The 16,638-nt window shown below is 35.9% G+C and overlaps 5 protein-coding genes and 1 long non-coding RNA gene across 6 annotated transcripts; 3 read left to right on the top strand and 3 right to left on the bottom strand.

Moving 5' to 3' along the window:
- Positions 1-612: 612 nt before the first annotated feature.
- Positions 613-3,075, bottom strand: LOC108556573 (guanine nucleotide-binding protein subunit beta-like protein 1). The gene is made up of 4 exons (XM_017912744.1): positions 2,984-3,075; positions 2,115-2,890; positions 1,876-2,027; positions 613-1,460 (listed from the first exon to the last, which is right to left on the bottom strand). The coding sequence occupies exons 3-4, from the start codon at positions 2,020-2,022 to the stop codon at positions 669-671; spliced, it is 939 nt and encodes a 312-aa protein (XP_017768233.1). The 5' UTR covers positions 2,023-2,027; positions 2,115-2,890; positions 2,984-3,075; the 3' UTR covers positions 613-668.
- A 35-nt stretch (positions 3,076-3,110) lies between these two features.
- Positions 3,111-3,713, top strand: LOC108556577. The gene is made up of 3 exons (XM_017912749.1): positions 3,111-3,183; positions 3,234-3,345; positions 3,409-3,713. The coding sequence occupies exons 1-3, from the start codon at positions 3,181-3,183 to the stop codon at positions 3,609-3,611; spliced, it is 318 nt and encodes a 105-aa protein (XP_017768238.1). The 5' UTR covers positions 3,111-3,180; the 3' UTR covers positions 3,612-3,713.
- On the bottom strand, positions 3,522-4,028 carry LOC108556578. Its single transcript, XR_001890819.1, has 3 exons — positions 3,941-4,028; positions 3,754-3,874; positions 3,522-3,672 (listed from the first exon to the last, which is right to left on the bottom strand). It is a non-coding gene; the product is annotated as an uncharacterized LOC108556578 (long non-coding RNA).
- LOC108556576 lies at positions 3,793-4,472 on the top strand. Its single transcript, XM_017912748.1, has 3 exons — positions 3,793-3,881; positions 4,007-4,127; positions 4,245-4,472. The coding sequence occupies exons 2-3, from the start codon at positions 4,007-4,009 to the stop codon at positions 4,448-4,450; spliced, it is 327 nt and encodes a 108-aa protein (XP_017768237.1). The 5' UTR covers positions 3,793-3,881; the 3' UTR covers positions 4,451-4,472.
- LOC108556574 (Golgi SNAP receptor complex member 1) lies at positions 4,459-6,043 on the bottom strand. Its single transcript, XM_017912746.1, has 4 exons — positions 5,835-6,043; positions 5,275-5,453; positions 4,963-5,207; positions 4,459-4,885 (listed from the first exon to the last, which is right to left on the bottom strand). Exons 1-4 carry the CDS (start codon positions 5,860-5,862, stop codon positions 4,648-4,650), a joined length of 690 nt encoding a protein of 229 aa, XP_017768235.1. The 5' UTR covers positions 5,863-6,043; the 3' UTR covers positions 4,459-4,647.
- Positions 6,044-6,442: 399 nt separating this feature from the next.
- LOC108556575 lies at positions 6,443-7,829 on the top strand. Its single transcript, XM_017912747.1, has 4 exons — positions 6,443-6,725; positions 6,853-6,995; positions 7,055-7,275; positions 7,640-7,829. Exons 1-4 carry the CDS (start codon positions 6,590-6,592, stop codon positions 7,671-7,673), a joined length of 534 nt encoding a protein of 177 aa, XP_017768236.1. The 5' UTR covers positions 6,443-6,589; the 3' UTR covers positions 7,674-7,829.
- Positions 7,830-16,638: the final 8,809 nt, after the last annotated feature.

The following is a 16,638-nucleotide window of genomic DNA, read 5'->3' as shown; positions in this document are numbered from 1 at the left end:
AATTGATTGAGTTTTGTAAGCGCCTCTGACAAATTATGATAAGATACGAAGAAACTGTTGGAATTCGAAAGATAAAAACGTGCTCTCTCATCGATCCGATCGAGATCCGTTCGCAGCAGATAAGATTGTATAATATAAGGGCTCTATCTACTCGATAAACTGTATTGATCGAGTGAAGAAGACCACGTGCGACCGTTACGTAACAAATCAAGAGTGCGAAGAAGAAGAAGAAAAAAACAAAATGAGAGAACGAGACTGGAGAAGTAAACAGATCATAGGCGGTGTATTTTTTTTTCTCTGAGATTGCATAACGCGAGTTAACGAAAGCTAGTTAAGTAAGTGTGCATACAAGAAGGTGCGCGCTATATTTATAAATCCGGCGGAAACGGTAATCGAGCCGTTCTAAATTTGGTTATCACCTCTCTCATTCTCCATCTACGAGGACCAAACTTTCTTTACACAAGTTTCGTTTTGTTTTCTTCTGAACTCTTCTCCTCCATCGGGTCTGATGAACTCTGAATTAGCGTCTCTCAGCAAATTAGATTCGCACAAGATGTTTATTTTGGTCAGGAGATAGAGATAGAGAAATCAAGTCGTTTTACATAAATAAATAAATAAAATTGTATATATATTAAATCTGTTGCGATTATAAAAAAAATGTGAATAGTTTAATTGTATAAACTCCATAATGAGATCGTTCCGTCTCCGCTGGATGCAGCAATAATTTTCTTGTTCCATCCTTTCGCTGGGAATGCCGAGAACTGCACATCCGAAACGCCAAGCTTGTGCTCATCCAAAACGGCGAGCAGTCTCAGACTCTTCCAAGAGAACACCCTCAACCGTCCGTCCCATCCACCCGTCACGAAAATCTTCTTGTCCTCTCTCAATCTAACTACGTTGCAGCCTTCGTTCGTGATCTCGATCTCAGTCTTCAAACACATCTTCAGCGATTTATCTATAGTAAAGATCTGCAGCATCTTGGAAGCGCCGACGCACACGCCCCGACCCATCGCCTTGTCGTACGTCAACGAGGTGATGCATTCCCTCAGCTTGATCCCACCGACGACGCTTCCTTCCTCGGAATTCCAGAGCAGAACGTCCCCGCTTTCGAAACCGCCGAGCACGTAGACTCCACCATCGTTCAGCGTCGTCCTGTGAACGGCCATCAGCTGTCCCAGACACTCCTTGTTCACCTTAAGACTTCTGATCAGTTCCATGGTGGTAACGTCGAGGATGCCCACGGCGTCTTTCATCGGCACCAGAAGCTGATTCGAATACGCGAAGCTCTTGCAGAATCCTCCGTCGCATTGGAAACTGCTCTTTGAGGAATAGTGGACGTCTTCGTCGGGTATCCACTGAGTGATTGTTCCGTCCTTGTGCTGCGTGAGAAGATCGGATCCGAAGACGTGGATCGCCTGTATCGACGATCCCATCGACATTTTAAATTTCAATCGATTCGTCTGAAACCCAAACAAACAAATTTCTATCAATTTCTTCAAATTTCAAATATTCACAAGAAAGAACGCAACGAAATTAGAGAAAACTTCTATATTAGTAATTATTTCATTAAATGCATTTTTCTAATTATCTTCGCATTCAATGTACATCAACAAATTCCTTTTGAAAACAGTTATAAAACATGCAAATGGAACGTAACAAATTCAGGTTGTTACTCACAGATGGCACTAATAACACTTGATTATCATATATATATATAGCTCAATATGAAAATAAGATTGATACTATTTAAGAGTTATTGTTTTCTTTTCGTTAATAAATTCGGAGATAATTGGAATCAGCTGTTGCGCAAACCAGTGCAGCCAATGCAATTTTTCATCTTCAAATTTAAGAAGAAAACAATTGAATTATAGATACCTCCAGATCCCAGAAGTAGACGAGACCGGCGTCCGTCGCTGCGACGAGCACGTTCGCGACGTTTCCGTCCTCCAGGAAGCACACGCTGTGGATGTGGTCCATGTCGGCGCGAAGGCAGAACAAAGGATCGGGTGGCAAGAGGGCCATGATTTCTGCAAAAAGATTGTTATTGTCGTTCACTTCTTCGTTTCTATATATTTATATATATATGTGTTTTCTATCGAACGGGTAACAGTAACCTCAAAAAACGGTAAACGAAGTGAACGCAGTTGCGCTCTTTATCGCCATAGCAACAGTCGCTCAACAAATTTTGTTGTTGAGATGCAGAAGCGTTTCTCCGCATCTGCAGTTTATTAAGAAGAAGAAGTACGATAAATCTCCATGGATACAGGAAGTTTTATGTTTGCAAAATTAAAAGGAAAATACATTTGTAGTTGGCTGAAAAAAAAAACGAATCGATCAGTTTGAAACTGAAATAAATAAACTTCCATTGGTTTCGCTACCGAAACCACTCCCAACTTTACGCTCATTCGTTAAATCGGCTTATCCGGTGTAGGCAACTTAATTATCTTGCGAATACGAAGGAATGCATAAGTTATAGGGATTAAGGTTTTTTTTTTGTATATTATTTAAATTATGAAATGGCGAAATTATGCAAAATAAGTAAGTAAGAGCCAAGTGAATGAAGTGTGGAGAGGAAAAAACGAAGAAGTAAATTATGAAATATTTATCAAATTGATAAGTTGCTTTCAAACATTGTTAATGTACTTTAAAATGTATCGCAGATAATTTGGATTGGGGAAATATCAGAATGCGGACCTGCAGGATCTGAACGATCTGATCCGGAATCGAGTGTAGACGGTCAGTTCGCCGTGGTACGGGGATCCGGGAAACAGGGCCATTGTTTCACCGCCGCAGTTGGTTTCGGTGAAGACGCGTAAACAAAAGTCCTGAGAGCTGGCGGCTTTCGTTTCGGGATAGTACGGGGGAACATCTATGCATTCGTCATCGGTACCTTCCAGAAAAAAACAAAAGACAACAACAACAACAATAACAAAACTTGAAAATCTAGTGACTGTAATAATGTCTTCTCGAAGATGTTATTCACCTGTCAGAGCTACGGTGTCTCCTTTGAACCCCACTTCGCTGAAGAGGATGACCGACCAGGCGTTCGCAGCAGCGAGGACAGCGAAGATGACGACGAGATGACGAGATGGCGCGGATCGCATCATTTTATTCCCGTTCTCTGGACAAAGCGGACAGCACAAAACCAACGACCTTGCAAGTTAAAGATAAATAGAAAAAATGGTAAGTACGCATTCGTGATTGTTCGAAAAATTAATTAGTGTACATCTCAGGTTTTGGGAATATCGCTTTTGATTTTGAGCGCGATCACCGCTTCGACGGATTCCTGGGTAATCCTGGTTAACTCGGAGGTGTTTTTTAAAGGAAACAGCGTAACTTTGACCGGTAATTTCACAAAAATAATTGTAATATTAATTGTATATTTTTAATTTTTGTTTGTTCTGTAAGGTTACGAAGATGAGTGCATCGACTTACCCACTAATTTCGTCGCGAAAGCAATCAATACGAACGAGTTTTGCGTGAAGGCGTTCGACGGGCACGGCTGCACCGGGAATTGGTTGTCCTTCTTCCCCAACACTTTTTACCACCACAACTTGACCAAATTTCAACTTCGCTTCGTCTCCGTCAAATCCTGCCAAACTGCATTCTAGCACACACAAAAAAAAAACAACTCCTTCGTCTGCGCTTCAGCCGTCGCATCACTTGCATAATCTGTATGTGTTAAAAGAAAACGAGACAGAGATAGATATTAATAAACGATTTAATTAAGAAAAATAAAGATAGAGAAAAAACCTTTGATCCCACCACGCAGCGGCGTATTTCCCTGTAATATTTGTTAATGTGTTGTTGTTCATTTCCATTCGAGTCGAGGTCATTCCAATACGGTTAAACTCTCTCGTTCATCCGCTTCATCCTTAAAGGTAATTTTATTAAATTAATTATTACGTTTTATTTTACTCACAGTAACTTCTCTACTTACTTTTATGTATGAAATTCGATGAAAACTTTAAGAATCGTTGGAAATGGACTTTTTCCGATTTTGCAGATGAATAGAAGTCTCCTGTTGTTCGTTCTGATCTCGTCGTTGCTCGTAAAGTCCGTAACGCCTTGGGCTATATACATGTGGCCGGAGATAGAATACAAAGGAAAAGCGATCGGCGTCGCAGGTAAAACTGGAAAATCTTTCAAAAAATTTACACCTGTATTTCGATTCTTGGAAGTGTTGCGAAAACCTGCCAAAGCTAGAAGCTGAGTTTTATGAGTGTTTTGTTGCGGAATTGCAGGTGAGGAGGAGGAATGCGTTCCGTTGCCGTCGTTCTTCACAGCTGCGTCGATAAATCCGCGCGATTTCTGCGTGAATCTGTACGAGACGGCTGATTGCAGCGGCGTCAAGTACGCCTTCTTCCAGAGCTCGCTGAACTTGAACAATCTGAATCGGATCATCAGGAAACGCGTCGGATCGGTCAAATCGTGCAACACGGATTACTGATAGTAATATTAATAATATAATTTCACCGTTTTATTCGTGGCATTATCCATTTATATAAATATCTCGTCTTACTCATAAATATAACAAATATATGTAAAATTAAACTTAACTAACGTGAATATTTATGCTCTTAAGACGATTTCTTTTTATCGTCGATGATTTTCTTCTCCCATTTAGGTTTGCGAGCATCTCGAAAATCAATGAAACGTGTAGAAGAGGATGAGAATAGTGCAGGCGCTGACGACGAGACCGACGATGATGGAATCGCGTCTCTTCCTCAGATTTATCCGCTGCACCAGCGAATTTATAACGGGGAATCTGTTGATGATGTCGTTGAAGCGAGTCTGCAACTTCTTGAACGTCTGCCGTTGCGATGTTAGATTATCCCTGGTTTCCATGGCGATGGCGATTTGATCGTTGATCAGACGGTCCGAGCTGCTCAAATCCACGTGCACATTATGCATTAACCCGATTTCGCTGGAAGACGGACAAAGATGTTGTTGTTTACTTACTTGTGCAGATGCGTGCTCTCCTTGAGGTACTGATCCCTTCTGTTGACGCCGTCCGCGCCTCTGAAGTCGTGCGATGATCCACCGCGAAGTAGGTCTTCGCGAGCCCTCTTCTGCTCGTGCTGCGAACTTGTCTTCCTGAAGTCCCTGCTCAAATCGGCCAGGATGTCGCGGTGACGATGGAGCGTGTGCAGCATCGCCGCACCCGACACCGGCTGCTCGGACATCCTCTCGTTGAGCTGCGTCAGCTGCAATATATTTCAAACAAAAAAATAATAAGACTAAAGAAAATCTTTCGCAATCGATGTTTGAAACCTTCGAAAGGAGATCCTCGATTTCCAGGGCCATCGTCTCGAAGGTGTCCTCATCGGAGAGCAACGGTACTTTATCCGCTGCAGATCCATGGTGCGTCTTCAGCCCAGCTCCCAACTTGCTGAAAGCCACCAACTTCAGATCCACGTCGTTCTCGAGATGACGCGCCTGCTTACGCAAATCTAAAAAAACCAAAATAACAATTAAACTTCAACAAAATCGATATAAACATGAAAATCATAACAATATTTAACGTATTTGTTTATATCCCAATTGACAATAAGTAAATTTCAATCAGATCTCTTCAGGCAATTAACAAAACAAAAAAAATAAATCATAGTTGCCATAATTTTTAACGTTTTCGATATTGTTTAAATTTGATAACAAAAACAAATGCAAATAACACGTACTTGTTTATCGCTTCATTAAGTACGCAAAACAATTAATCCTTACTAATCAATTGAAAATACTTGGCAAATTTGTCTAGTAATGTATGAATTGGTTAAATTGTAGCAATTCGAAAATTATCAAACGAAAAACCATGAAAACAATGCAATATTTACCATCGTAACTAAGAGCGGTGGCTGCCATTTTATCACGTCTCTTGTCATTGTCAAACTGACGTTTAATGTTGACGTAGGTTATATAAAATATAGTCAGCTACCACCAACTATACACACATCACCTAAAAGTAATAATTTGAAAATTAATTAAGTTAACTTTTAAACTAAAATTCTTATTTACTTAATCACCATTCAAATGATAATTCTTATGTATATTTCTGCTTCTGATGTTAATTTTTTAAGATATGTTATGCAACAATACAGTTTATGAACTTTATTATTTACTTTTGATGTTTTCAGTGGAAATATTTTCATAATTTTTGTGTGACTTATATAACCCCAATAAAATGAAATCAGTTGATTCTTTGTATTGATCCTTCTTAGAAAGTTATGATCATTCGTTTTATGAACTTCGTTTATTTGTTTTTCAACTTTTCAGAAGCGTCAAAAAATATTTCCATAATGTATTTGTTTTATATTGAATTAAATTAAAGGTGACTGATAAATCGTCATACTATTATGTTTGCACGTAAATGATGGTGATTAAGGTGTAAAAGCTTTCGATGATTACATAAAGCTTTTATATGAGTTTATGAGTGTGGGTTGGGGTTGGCAGGCGTGCGGGAAAGCTGTTAAAGTGGGAGCTTTCGAAAAAGTCCGGTGACCGTTATAAACGAGCTTTTCAGTGGACTGTTGTGTTGTGTGTTGCGAGCGTGAATTTCCCTCTAAACAGTTAAACGAAGAACGGCCCCAAGATGCGACCGGACAACAAGAGCGACTCGTTCACGTTCCACAGGAATTCCGCGCTGACGAGTTCGTCGAATTCCACGGACGGACGTATCCAAAATTGCAGGAAAAAGCTGCAAGATCGCTTCGAAAAAGAGGAAACGAGTGAGTTGTACAAAATAAACAAATATCTGCACATCCTGTTTACATATTGACAAAGACGTTGGTCTTTATTGACCTTTACGGTTGCATCCGACTTACCGTTTGTTTGTTTTTTGTGTCCATCCGACAGGTTCTTGTAGCGACGAACGTGGAGACAGGAGTGTGCTTTCGGTGTTATCTTTGAACGATACGAGAAGGGCTTTGAGGACCGGCGCCGATAAACTCTCGAGGACGTTCAGCAGTGTGAGGACGAGCTTCGGGACATTCTCTCAGGTACGTTAAGATGTTAAATAATCTGCAAAGTAAATATCTTAATTATGATGATGTTGCAGAAATTCAAGATCTCGACGAAGAGGCGGCAGATCTTGGAGGAGGGTCCCATGACGCCGAATTGCGATACGCCGTTCTCGAAGTCGGTCCTCGGTAGGACTCCCACCAAACTTTATAGCCCATTCGGAATCGAGAGTCCAGCTGCAAACACCAAGGACAAGGAGAACATCACGCCCACGGTCACTCCGAAAGCCCAAATCAAAACCATCACATCCTGGCAAAGGTACGATTTCGTTATTGTCCTCCGTCCATCCGTTTCCATTTATCCTCCAAATTCCATTACCGAAGAGACCTAAAACCAAAGAGCGGTTACCATAACGACATCAACAAAGAACTGATAATTAAGAAATATCTTAACGGTTACCATGACGACTTCAACAAAGCACTTTTCAAACCATTAACTTACGCAATCATAGGATTATAAAAACTTATACTAATGGTCGTTATCCAACCGTAATACCGCTTAAAACAAGATTTAGATTAAATCACCCTACAACACTAATGGGGAAAAACCACCCAGTAACTTAGTTATAACTAAAGTGCTACGTTTAATAATTAATAAAATTTGTTGTTTTTTGTTGTTGCAGGAAACGAAACTTACTCGACGACATATTCAATTGACTGAGGATGATTTCGTCGCATTTATATACATAATAATTATATGTTAAATACTAAAACTACGATTAATTGTTTTCGGACTGTCGTAAGTCCGTCGATGGCAGCAGTATTCTATGTACTTCTTTTTTTCTTCTATGTTTTATACACGAAAAAAAAAATAACTCGTATTTATTGAAATAATCTTAATTTAAATATAATTTATTTATATAATTTTACCAAAAGATTTACTTGCGTTTACCTAATCTCCTCAAATCACTATTTTTTTTTCAAATTGTTTTCTACATTTTCAATTAATAATATTCAACTAAATTAATTAAATAGTTGAATTATATTTAAAAATATGAATGCAATTTTTTATTTACAATTGGTTTATCAACGTCATTATAAGATTAAAGTTTCTCTTGCTTTATGAAATATAATTAATGACACTGCATCAGTTGCCATGGACTTAATTGCAATTGTTAAAAGAAACGTTACCGTTGCTAAAGACGCAAACTGGTTGCTAAGGACAAGTTATGTAAGTAAAGAGATTAGACAACCAACAAAACAAAGTTTCTTGAAAATGCCTAAGTATCTGTTGAAATATTGAATAATCATTAATTGATAAATACTTATCAATTATCTACAATATTTTATAAAACGAACGCAACTTACTGAATTTTGTTACTTTTTCTGTAGAATCGTTTCGAGAAACGCTTTATTTACTAGATTTTATAAGGTTCACGTAGATTGAAACTATGGATTTCCCGTTATATAATACTCAATACTTAATGGGGCCATGTGCTATTTATATGGGTGGGAGTGTCTTTCCTGGGAAGTGAGGATAAATGCATTCATGATCTCCATGATTACTAAATTCAATGCAGAGGACGTAATACTGATCTCAGATTGAAGGCAAACCTTTTGTAACTTTAAAAAAAATGAATTTTGTAAATAATAAATAAAGTTTTTCGATGTATAGAACGCGATATAAGTTAATTATGAATAGTTTACACGTTGCTATGGTGATGATTGTTTTATGCTCACGCACCACTTGATAAATAAATATGTTGCTATGGCGATGTTAAGCAACCAGACGTACGAGTTCCGGTTTTCCGGATTGAAGATAGATTTTCAACTGTTGACGATTATATTCGCGTTTACCGTTTCAGATTTGAAGAGGTGTTTTTTTTTCTTGAACATCCAGACGGTGAAATCGTGGAGGAGTGGATAAATCGATGAGGTGACGCGGTCGCGCGACACCCGCAGCACCCAATCGCGACGCGCTGCCGAAGAGAGGTGAGACGGAGGGGTCTCTCTCTGCCTTCTGGATGGATGGAATGGTGAGAACAGCGCAAAGGAAACGAACCAGTCATGATTGACACTCCGGTGCGAAGAGAGGAGAGGTTAGCCCGGCGGCTCTAACTCGTCGAAATTTACAAGAAAACGGAAATCAGTTTGTTTTCATTCTTATCGCTTATCACGAAAATTAGTTAGTCTAGTTGAAACTAGTAGAAATAACAGAAGTGAACGTTTGTGAAGGATTTCGCATAGGAAAAAGTGTAAGAGAATCATTTACTTTGAAACTCTCGCAATCGCCGCCTGTGATTCGTTTTATCTTTGATTTATTGCACTGGGTGGGTGTTGTGTTACGAGATGGAGTGGATTTCAGGATCATTTACTTACTGTTGTATGCACTTTGAAAGTGAAGTCTGCACACTATAATTTACGTAACTTTGTTTACAATCCGCTATTTAATGACCTTATTTTTTTCCAATTTGTTCGACCGTCCGTTTTAATATGCAACTCGTCAAGGTCTCACTGAAAAAACGCACTTACTTCGCATTCTTTGACTCAAGTCAAATTAGAACTGGAAAAAACCGACTACAAATTCATTTAAACAAAACAACTCGATAACAATTTTTGTTTCAATCTTCATAGCTTACTTTTCATTTAATTACATTAAAATTATTAATTACTTGCGATTCGTTAATTCTAAAATTATAAACTTGCATTAAAATAATTCAACTATTCAAGTGTTGCTATTTCTGATGAACGGAAATAAACAAAGTTTACGTTTTCTATATTTAAACTTGGTTTATGCGAAAAGCTACTAAGCAAAACAAAAACCTCACTTTGATCAAAAATAAACGTGCACTTTTCTTCTTTTTTTTTTTAAGAAAACACAATCATTTATCAGACTTAATCTTAGCTCGAGTCAGTTATTTGCCGAAAATGGAATGAATTTTCTAAAGAATATTCACTAATTTCTGTTTTTAAATCAGTCAAAACATTCGACTTGAGTGGAAATTATTTTAAAAAAAATCTTCCGTTTTTAGTAACTAGTTACAAAGTCTCATCCATGTTAATTTAGTTTATACAATCAATTCAAATTGTCGAAGTGATAAGTGTATTTGTTCAAGAGAAATTCTATTTAGCGCTTAATATTTTCATCTGTTTTTTTTTCTATTAACTTTAGAATAGAAATGATTTCGAATAATTATCACAAGGAATGTTAATTTATCAATGATTTTGTCTTCTTATAGACGAGATACGCAATTATGCATTTGAACTTTTAATCGATAAAATTATTAATGTGACTTAAGTCGATAGTGAATCAAAACATTCTTATATAAGAATGATACGCGGGCAGATGAATCGCAAAAAAAAATATAATCAAGTTGCCTCAAGTCAAATGAAAAAAAAATAAAATAAGTTTACAGTAATTTTTATGTTCAATCATAATCATATGTGTCGCTTGAAATGTTGCAGCATAAACGATTGTTTATTTTATTTTGTTCGCTTGATTCGAACGCGATTTCGTTTGTTGATAATAACGATCTGGCATCATTACAGGTCATTAATTGCCAAGTAATGAATGCACGCTCAGCAAAGTGAAGAGTCTCAGTCTAGTTTGTAGCGTTGCGACGACGACACATCGATTAAATACAACAAGTTTTGTTTTCATCCAGTAAGTAAGTTCACTCTAACTAACTTATCATTATTCGAAACTTATTGCAAGCAAAATCGAATGTAACGTTTTCGTTGTTTTTTGAAACAGTTGAAAATTACATTCACGGACATTTAGATTTTGTACGGTAAAAAAAACAAATGATATATTCACGGCACGAGCGATGAATATTTAGAAAGTTTTGTTTTTGAAACGATTCGTTCAACAGATTTCTGGGATCGATGTCTTAACAGATAATGTAAATAAACGTTTTGTTGTTGCTGCTGCTGCTGTTACGTAATTCCTTGCTGTTTTCTTATTATTATTATTAAATTAATCGTCGCGCTTCGACTCGACCTTAAACTTTCACCTAGGCCCGTTTTTCTTTTTATACAATGGAAACAAAAGCTTAAATATAGCGCGTCGCATGCACCGGTCCAAAGTCGTTTCCGCTTCGAAAATCGACAGTGACTTAACTTAAGTTACGCAACGCTTCTACATTCAATTCAATATTTTTGCTGATATGAATAAGTTATGAAAAAAAACTAACATACTCATTACTTAGATCAGTGGTTTCCAAACTTGAAGTTACTACGCCTCCCTCAAAAGTATGTAATCATTTGGCGCCTCCCCTTTCATAAAAGGAACGCGCATTACAGCCAAATGGCTATAACCACAGTAATATATCAATACTTGTCTGATTCTCCAAACATTCAGCTTTCATATGCATCTTTTGGATTCATTCTATGTATTATAGTTTTCGTGAAAATCACTAAAATGAGACAAAGTTAATTTCTTATCAAAGATATATTGTGCAACAAATCATGTTAAGATAATATATACCTTTCTGTGTGATAAAACGAACAAAATCGTGTGGAAACAATGAAATTTTGTAGGTGGTCACGGCCATGGTGATTGATGTTTTTCGTTTTGTTTTTCGTTTGTTCCTAAATGGTCGTCGACAGATGGCGTAATGGGAGCGTTAATTAAAACGGACATGGAAATAATTTTAGTGGAATAGGACCCGATAGGATACAGGTGAGAATCGCATGAAACGGCTTTATCTTCAGGGGTGGTAAAAATAGAAATAGACCGCACACGCCACTGTCTCCGCATAACAGTGAGAGAGTGAGTGAGTGAGAGAGAGAGGCAACAGCATTACGGACGGACCGAATAAATAACAGTAATAATATGAGGTCGGAATGCGAGGCGAGAGGGTTGTTATTGGGTGTTAAGTATATATCCATGGCCTTCCGCGTTGTGGCGCGTCCTCTTTGATTTATCTGGGACGAACGTTGCCGTCGCCACAGCAACAGACGCAAACATACGCACATCCGCAGCCGCCTTCGAAGAGAGGAGACCAGCCATCCGGGAAGGATGGATGGGATAGGATCGAACCGTGACGGCGTTATCCTCTTCATCCTCGTCCTTCTTTAATTGTTAAGTATGTAAGCGTACTGCGTACACCATTCTCCACGACTAGTTGAAAAGAAGAAAACAAAAAAAGAAAAGATGATGATGGGGAAGAGAGGAATCCGAGGGTCCGAAATAGCTTTCCACGATTGTCTTACATCCGAAAACACGAATCTGTCACTGTCAACGCCCGAAAGTGTATTGTTTCTCTTTTATCTGAGCTAAACTTTCGAGATTAATAACCGTTCATTGTTTACAATAAATATCAATTTACTCGAACCCATAGAACATACCTAAAAAAAACCTAAGTCAAATGGAAAAAAAAGCCACGTTTACATGAAATCCAAAACAATTGCATTCTTAAACAGGACCGGCTCCAAAGTCTCAGCAAAAACAACAAACACATCAATTTGCAATAAAGTTCTAAATTTTTGCAATAAGTTATTTAGTCGAAATCATAATAAAATTTAGTTGTAATTTAGATTCTTGGTAAGATGCAAATTTCACATAATGCTATCCGTCGACGAAATAGCTATTAAACATCAATCACCATGGCTGTGAAAATTCTATTGTTTCCATAGGATTTTGTTTGTTTCTTTTATGACACTTTTTTTAATGACATTTTTCAGAGAAATATATAGAAAACATTTGTGTTTCAGTTGCTAAGCAATTAAAACAACAGAAGATCTGTTTAATCAAGTACTGAATCGTAACATAGTTGATGAAATTGTTTAATAACTTCTTAAGAAAATCATTAAGAGAAACATTGAATTTTCATTGTATTAACAAAGTTCAAAATCTTCAAGTTTATCTTCAGAAGAAAATGGACAAAACATTTAGAAATGAAAACAAAATTGCAACGTTTCATCTATGAATGTTAATTTACAGTGAATTTATGTATAAAATGTTGAAAGGGATTAGCATAATTGAAACTGTAGTAAAACGCCTACTAAGTTAAATAGTTGTGTTTCCGTTGCTAAGCAATTAAAACAACAGAAGATGCGATTAGTCAAGACCATCCATGAGTTTAATTATAATAAATTAAGCAAACTAAGTCTAAAAATACTAAAACGTAACATAGTTGATGAAATTGTTTAAAAACTTCTTAAGGAAATCGTTTAGAGAAACATTGAATTTTCATTGTATTAACAAAGTTCAAAATCTTCAAGTTCATCTTCAGACGAAAATGGACAAAACATTTAGAAATGAAAACAAAATTGCAACGTTTCTTCTATGAATGTTAATTTACAATGAATTTATGTATAAAATGTTGAAATGGATTTTCATAATTGAAACTGGAGTAAAACGCCTACTAAGTTAAATAGTTGTGTTTCCGTTGCTAAGCAATTAAAACAACAGAAGATGTGTTTAGTCAAGACCATCCATGAGTTTAATTAAGTCTAAAAAATACTGAAACGAAATTCTTCAGGAAATCATTAAGAGAAACATCGAATTATCATTGCATTAACATAGATCTTCGAATTTTAACAAACGAACGAAAAAACATCAATCACAATGGCCAAGATTTTGTTTGTTTTATCACACAGAAAGCTACAGTTGTTTTGCAATTATCTTCAACATGATTTGTTGCACATTTTTTGTATTTTATTGATTTTCTCAGAAACTATATTAGATAGAAATAAAACTAATAGAATTGAAAATATTGTTCTCATAACCAAGATCGGAGATTCGTTTATTGTCTTAAGAAGGTTTGCGAGTTTTTCAGATGTTTATGAGGTAGTCATGAAGTGCTGAATTGTAACGTAATTGCAACCAGGTGGCGTTTATTGAGATGCGATTCTCATCGAATTTCAGGTAAGACGTGTGGGACTCGCAATAAAACTGAATAGATCATTGTGTGTGCATTTGCAAAGTAATTGTGCGAATGCAAGTAATTGTGTGTGTATATCGCAGCTTGAACACACCCTGCTGTAAACGGATGGAACGAATGTGCTCTGAACGATAGCACCGAACTAAACTAAAACATGAACCGACTAAAACTAACTAACTGCTAACTACCAGCGCGAGAGAGCGTAGGCTTTTCACCACTATCGTCATCATCATCAACAACATCATCGCAGTCGTCGTCGTCGTTTCTATTATTATTATTATTGTCGTAGTCGTCGTTTGTTGAATGCGATTTAATTACAAAACGCGATAAATCGCGTGGAATGGTAACAACTGAACGACGACTACGACTTCTCTTCTTGTGGACTTCCAACATTTAGATTACATAAATTACATTGGCGACCGGTCAATAATTTATTCCGAGCATTCATCATTAATAAAACGTAGATGAGAGAAGGAGAGGACGAAGATATAGACGAAAATGAGAACGGGCAGAAAGAGAAGGAAGGAATCAGAGCAGCCCTTGGGTAGTGGACGTAACGTAACGTAACGTAACGTAACATAACGTAACGTACGATTCCCATCCCGCTAATTAAAAACATGAATTAGTGCGAGGCGTCAGATGGCGCTGTCGATCCACCGATTTATGGACGATTCCTCTTCCCATACCAACGGACATAATAATTAATTTCTGCTCTGAATCGCATTACATCCACTAAATTAATTAATCTACATCCTCTCTCGCTCTTCAACTGCATTCACTCTCTTCATATTCCAACAGTGGAACTGGTTCATTCCTCAGTGCGAATCGTTTTTCGAATCTATTTTCCGACCGATCGAATAATCCACTCTCTCGCGCGCGCAAATTAATTTGACGGATTTATCGTGAATCCACTCTGTCTCCGCTAATTGTCCATCCTTCGTCACAACCTTAACTCATCCGGCTTCGAAAACACGCATTTATTTGAAATCTTCATCAACACTTCTGCAGAATTATTAATTGAACCAAACCCAACACTTATCTAACATTTAAAAAAAAAACACACACAACAGTAACGCTTCTTTTATGACATTTGTTTTTTCAATGACATATATCAAGATTTTAAGGTTATTTTCCATATATAGGATACCAAATTTAAAATAATTGTGTTTTAATGACAAAATTCAAGTTTTTTTTTGGTTATTTTCCAGAGAAATATATAGAATATGGAAAAAAAATTGGAAATAAAAACAAAATTTGTAATGTTAATTTTGTAATATGACATTAAAAACACAACAGTAACACTTCTTTTATGGCACTAGTTTTTTCAATGACATATATCAAGATTTTGAGGTTATTTTCCAGAGTATAATATAGAAAATAGATACGAAATTTAAAATAATTGTTTTTTAACGACAAAATTCAAGTTTTTTTAGGTTATTTTCCAGAGTAATATATAGAAAATGGACGAAACATTTAGAAATTAAAACAAAATTTGAAACGTTTCTTCTATGAATGTTAATTTTGTTAAATGACATTAAAAACGCAATAGTAACACTTCTTTTATGACATTTGTTTTTTTTAATGACATATTTCAAAATTTTTAGGTTATTTGTCAGAGAAAAAGGACGAAAAATAGAAATGAAACGAAAATTGTTTAATTTATAAAATGACATTAAAAACACTATAGTGACGTTTCTTTTATGACACTTGTACTTTGTTACGACATATGTCAAGTTTTTCAGGTTATTTTCTAGAGAAATATATAGAAACTGGACAAAACATTTAGAAATGAAAACAAAATTTGTAACGTTTCTTCTATGAATATCAATTTTCTAAAATGACATTAAAACGCAATAGTAACGCTTCTTTTATGATACATATTTTTTTAATGACATATTTCAAAATTTTTAGGTTATTTTTCAGAGAAAATGGACGAAAAATTGAAATGAAACGAAAATTGTTCAATTTATAAAATGACATTAAAAACACTACAGTGAAGCTTCTTTTATGACACTTTGATACGACATATGTCAAGTTTTCAGGTTATTTTCTAGAGAAATATATAGAAACTGGATAGACAATTTAGTAATGAAAAGAAAATTTGTAATGTTAATTTTGTAAAATGACATTAAAAACGCAATAGTAACACTTCTTTTATGACACTTGTTTTTTTTAATGACATATTTCAAAATTTTTAGGTTATTTTCCAGAGAAAAAGGACGAAAAATAGAAATAAAACAAAAATTGTTTATTTTGTAAAAATGACATTAAAAATACTACAGTGAAGCTTCTTTTATGATAATTGTACTTTGTTACGACATATGTTAAGTTTTTCAGGTTATTTTCTAGAGAAATATATAGAAACAGGATAAATAATTTAGAAATGAAAAGAAAATTTGTAACGTTTCTTCTATGAATGTTGATTGATACAGTGAATAAATGGATGAAGTGTCGAAAGGGATTAGCATAATTGAAACTGGAGTGAAACGCCTACTAAATTAAATAGTTGTGTTTCCGTTGCTAAGCAATTAAAACAACAGAAGATGCGTTTAGTCAAGACCATCCACGAGTTTAATTTAATTTTAATAAATTAAGCAAATTAAACTCAAAACATATTGAAAAAAAAATAAACTTCTTAAGGAAATCATTAAGAGAAACATCGAATCATCATTGTATTGACATAGTTGAATGAAAACAAACGCAATTAAAACAACGGTTTAAGAAATTAAGTAAATTAGATTTAGTGTTTAGTGAAATTCTTTAACTTTTCTTTTGAAGCTTTAAAAGGAGATGAT

This window comes from Nicrophorus vespilloides, unplaced genomic scaffold (assembly GCF_001412225.1).
Source record: "Nicrophorus vespilloides isolate i.1.1-1 unplaced genomic scaffold, Nicve_v1.0, whole genome shotgun sequence".
NCBI lineage: Eukaryota > Metazoa > Arthropoda > Insecta > Coleoptera > Silphidae > Nicrophorus > Nicrophorus vespilloides.
Note: the sequence above shows the minus strand (reverse complement) of the source record. Positions and strands in the feature narration are given on the sequence as shown.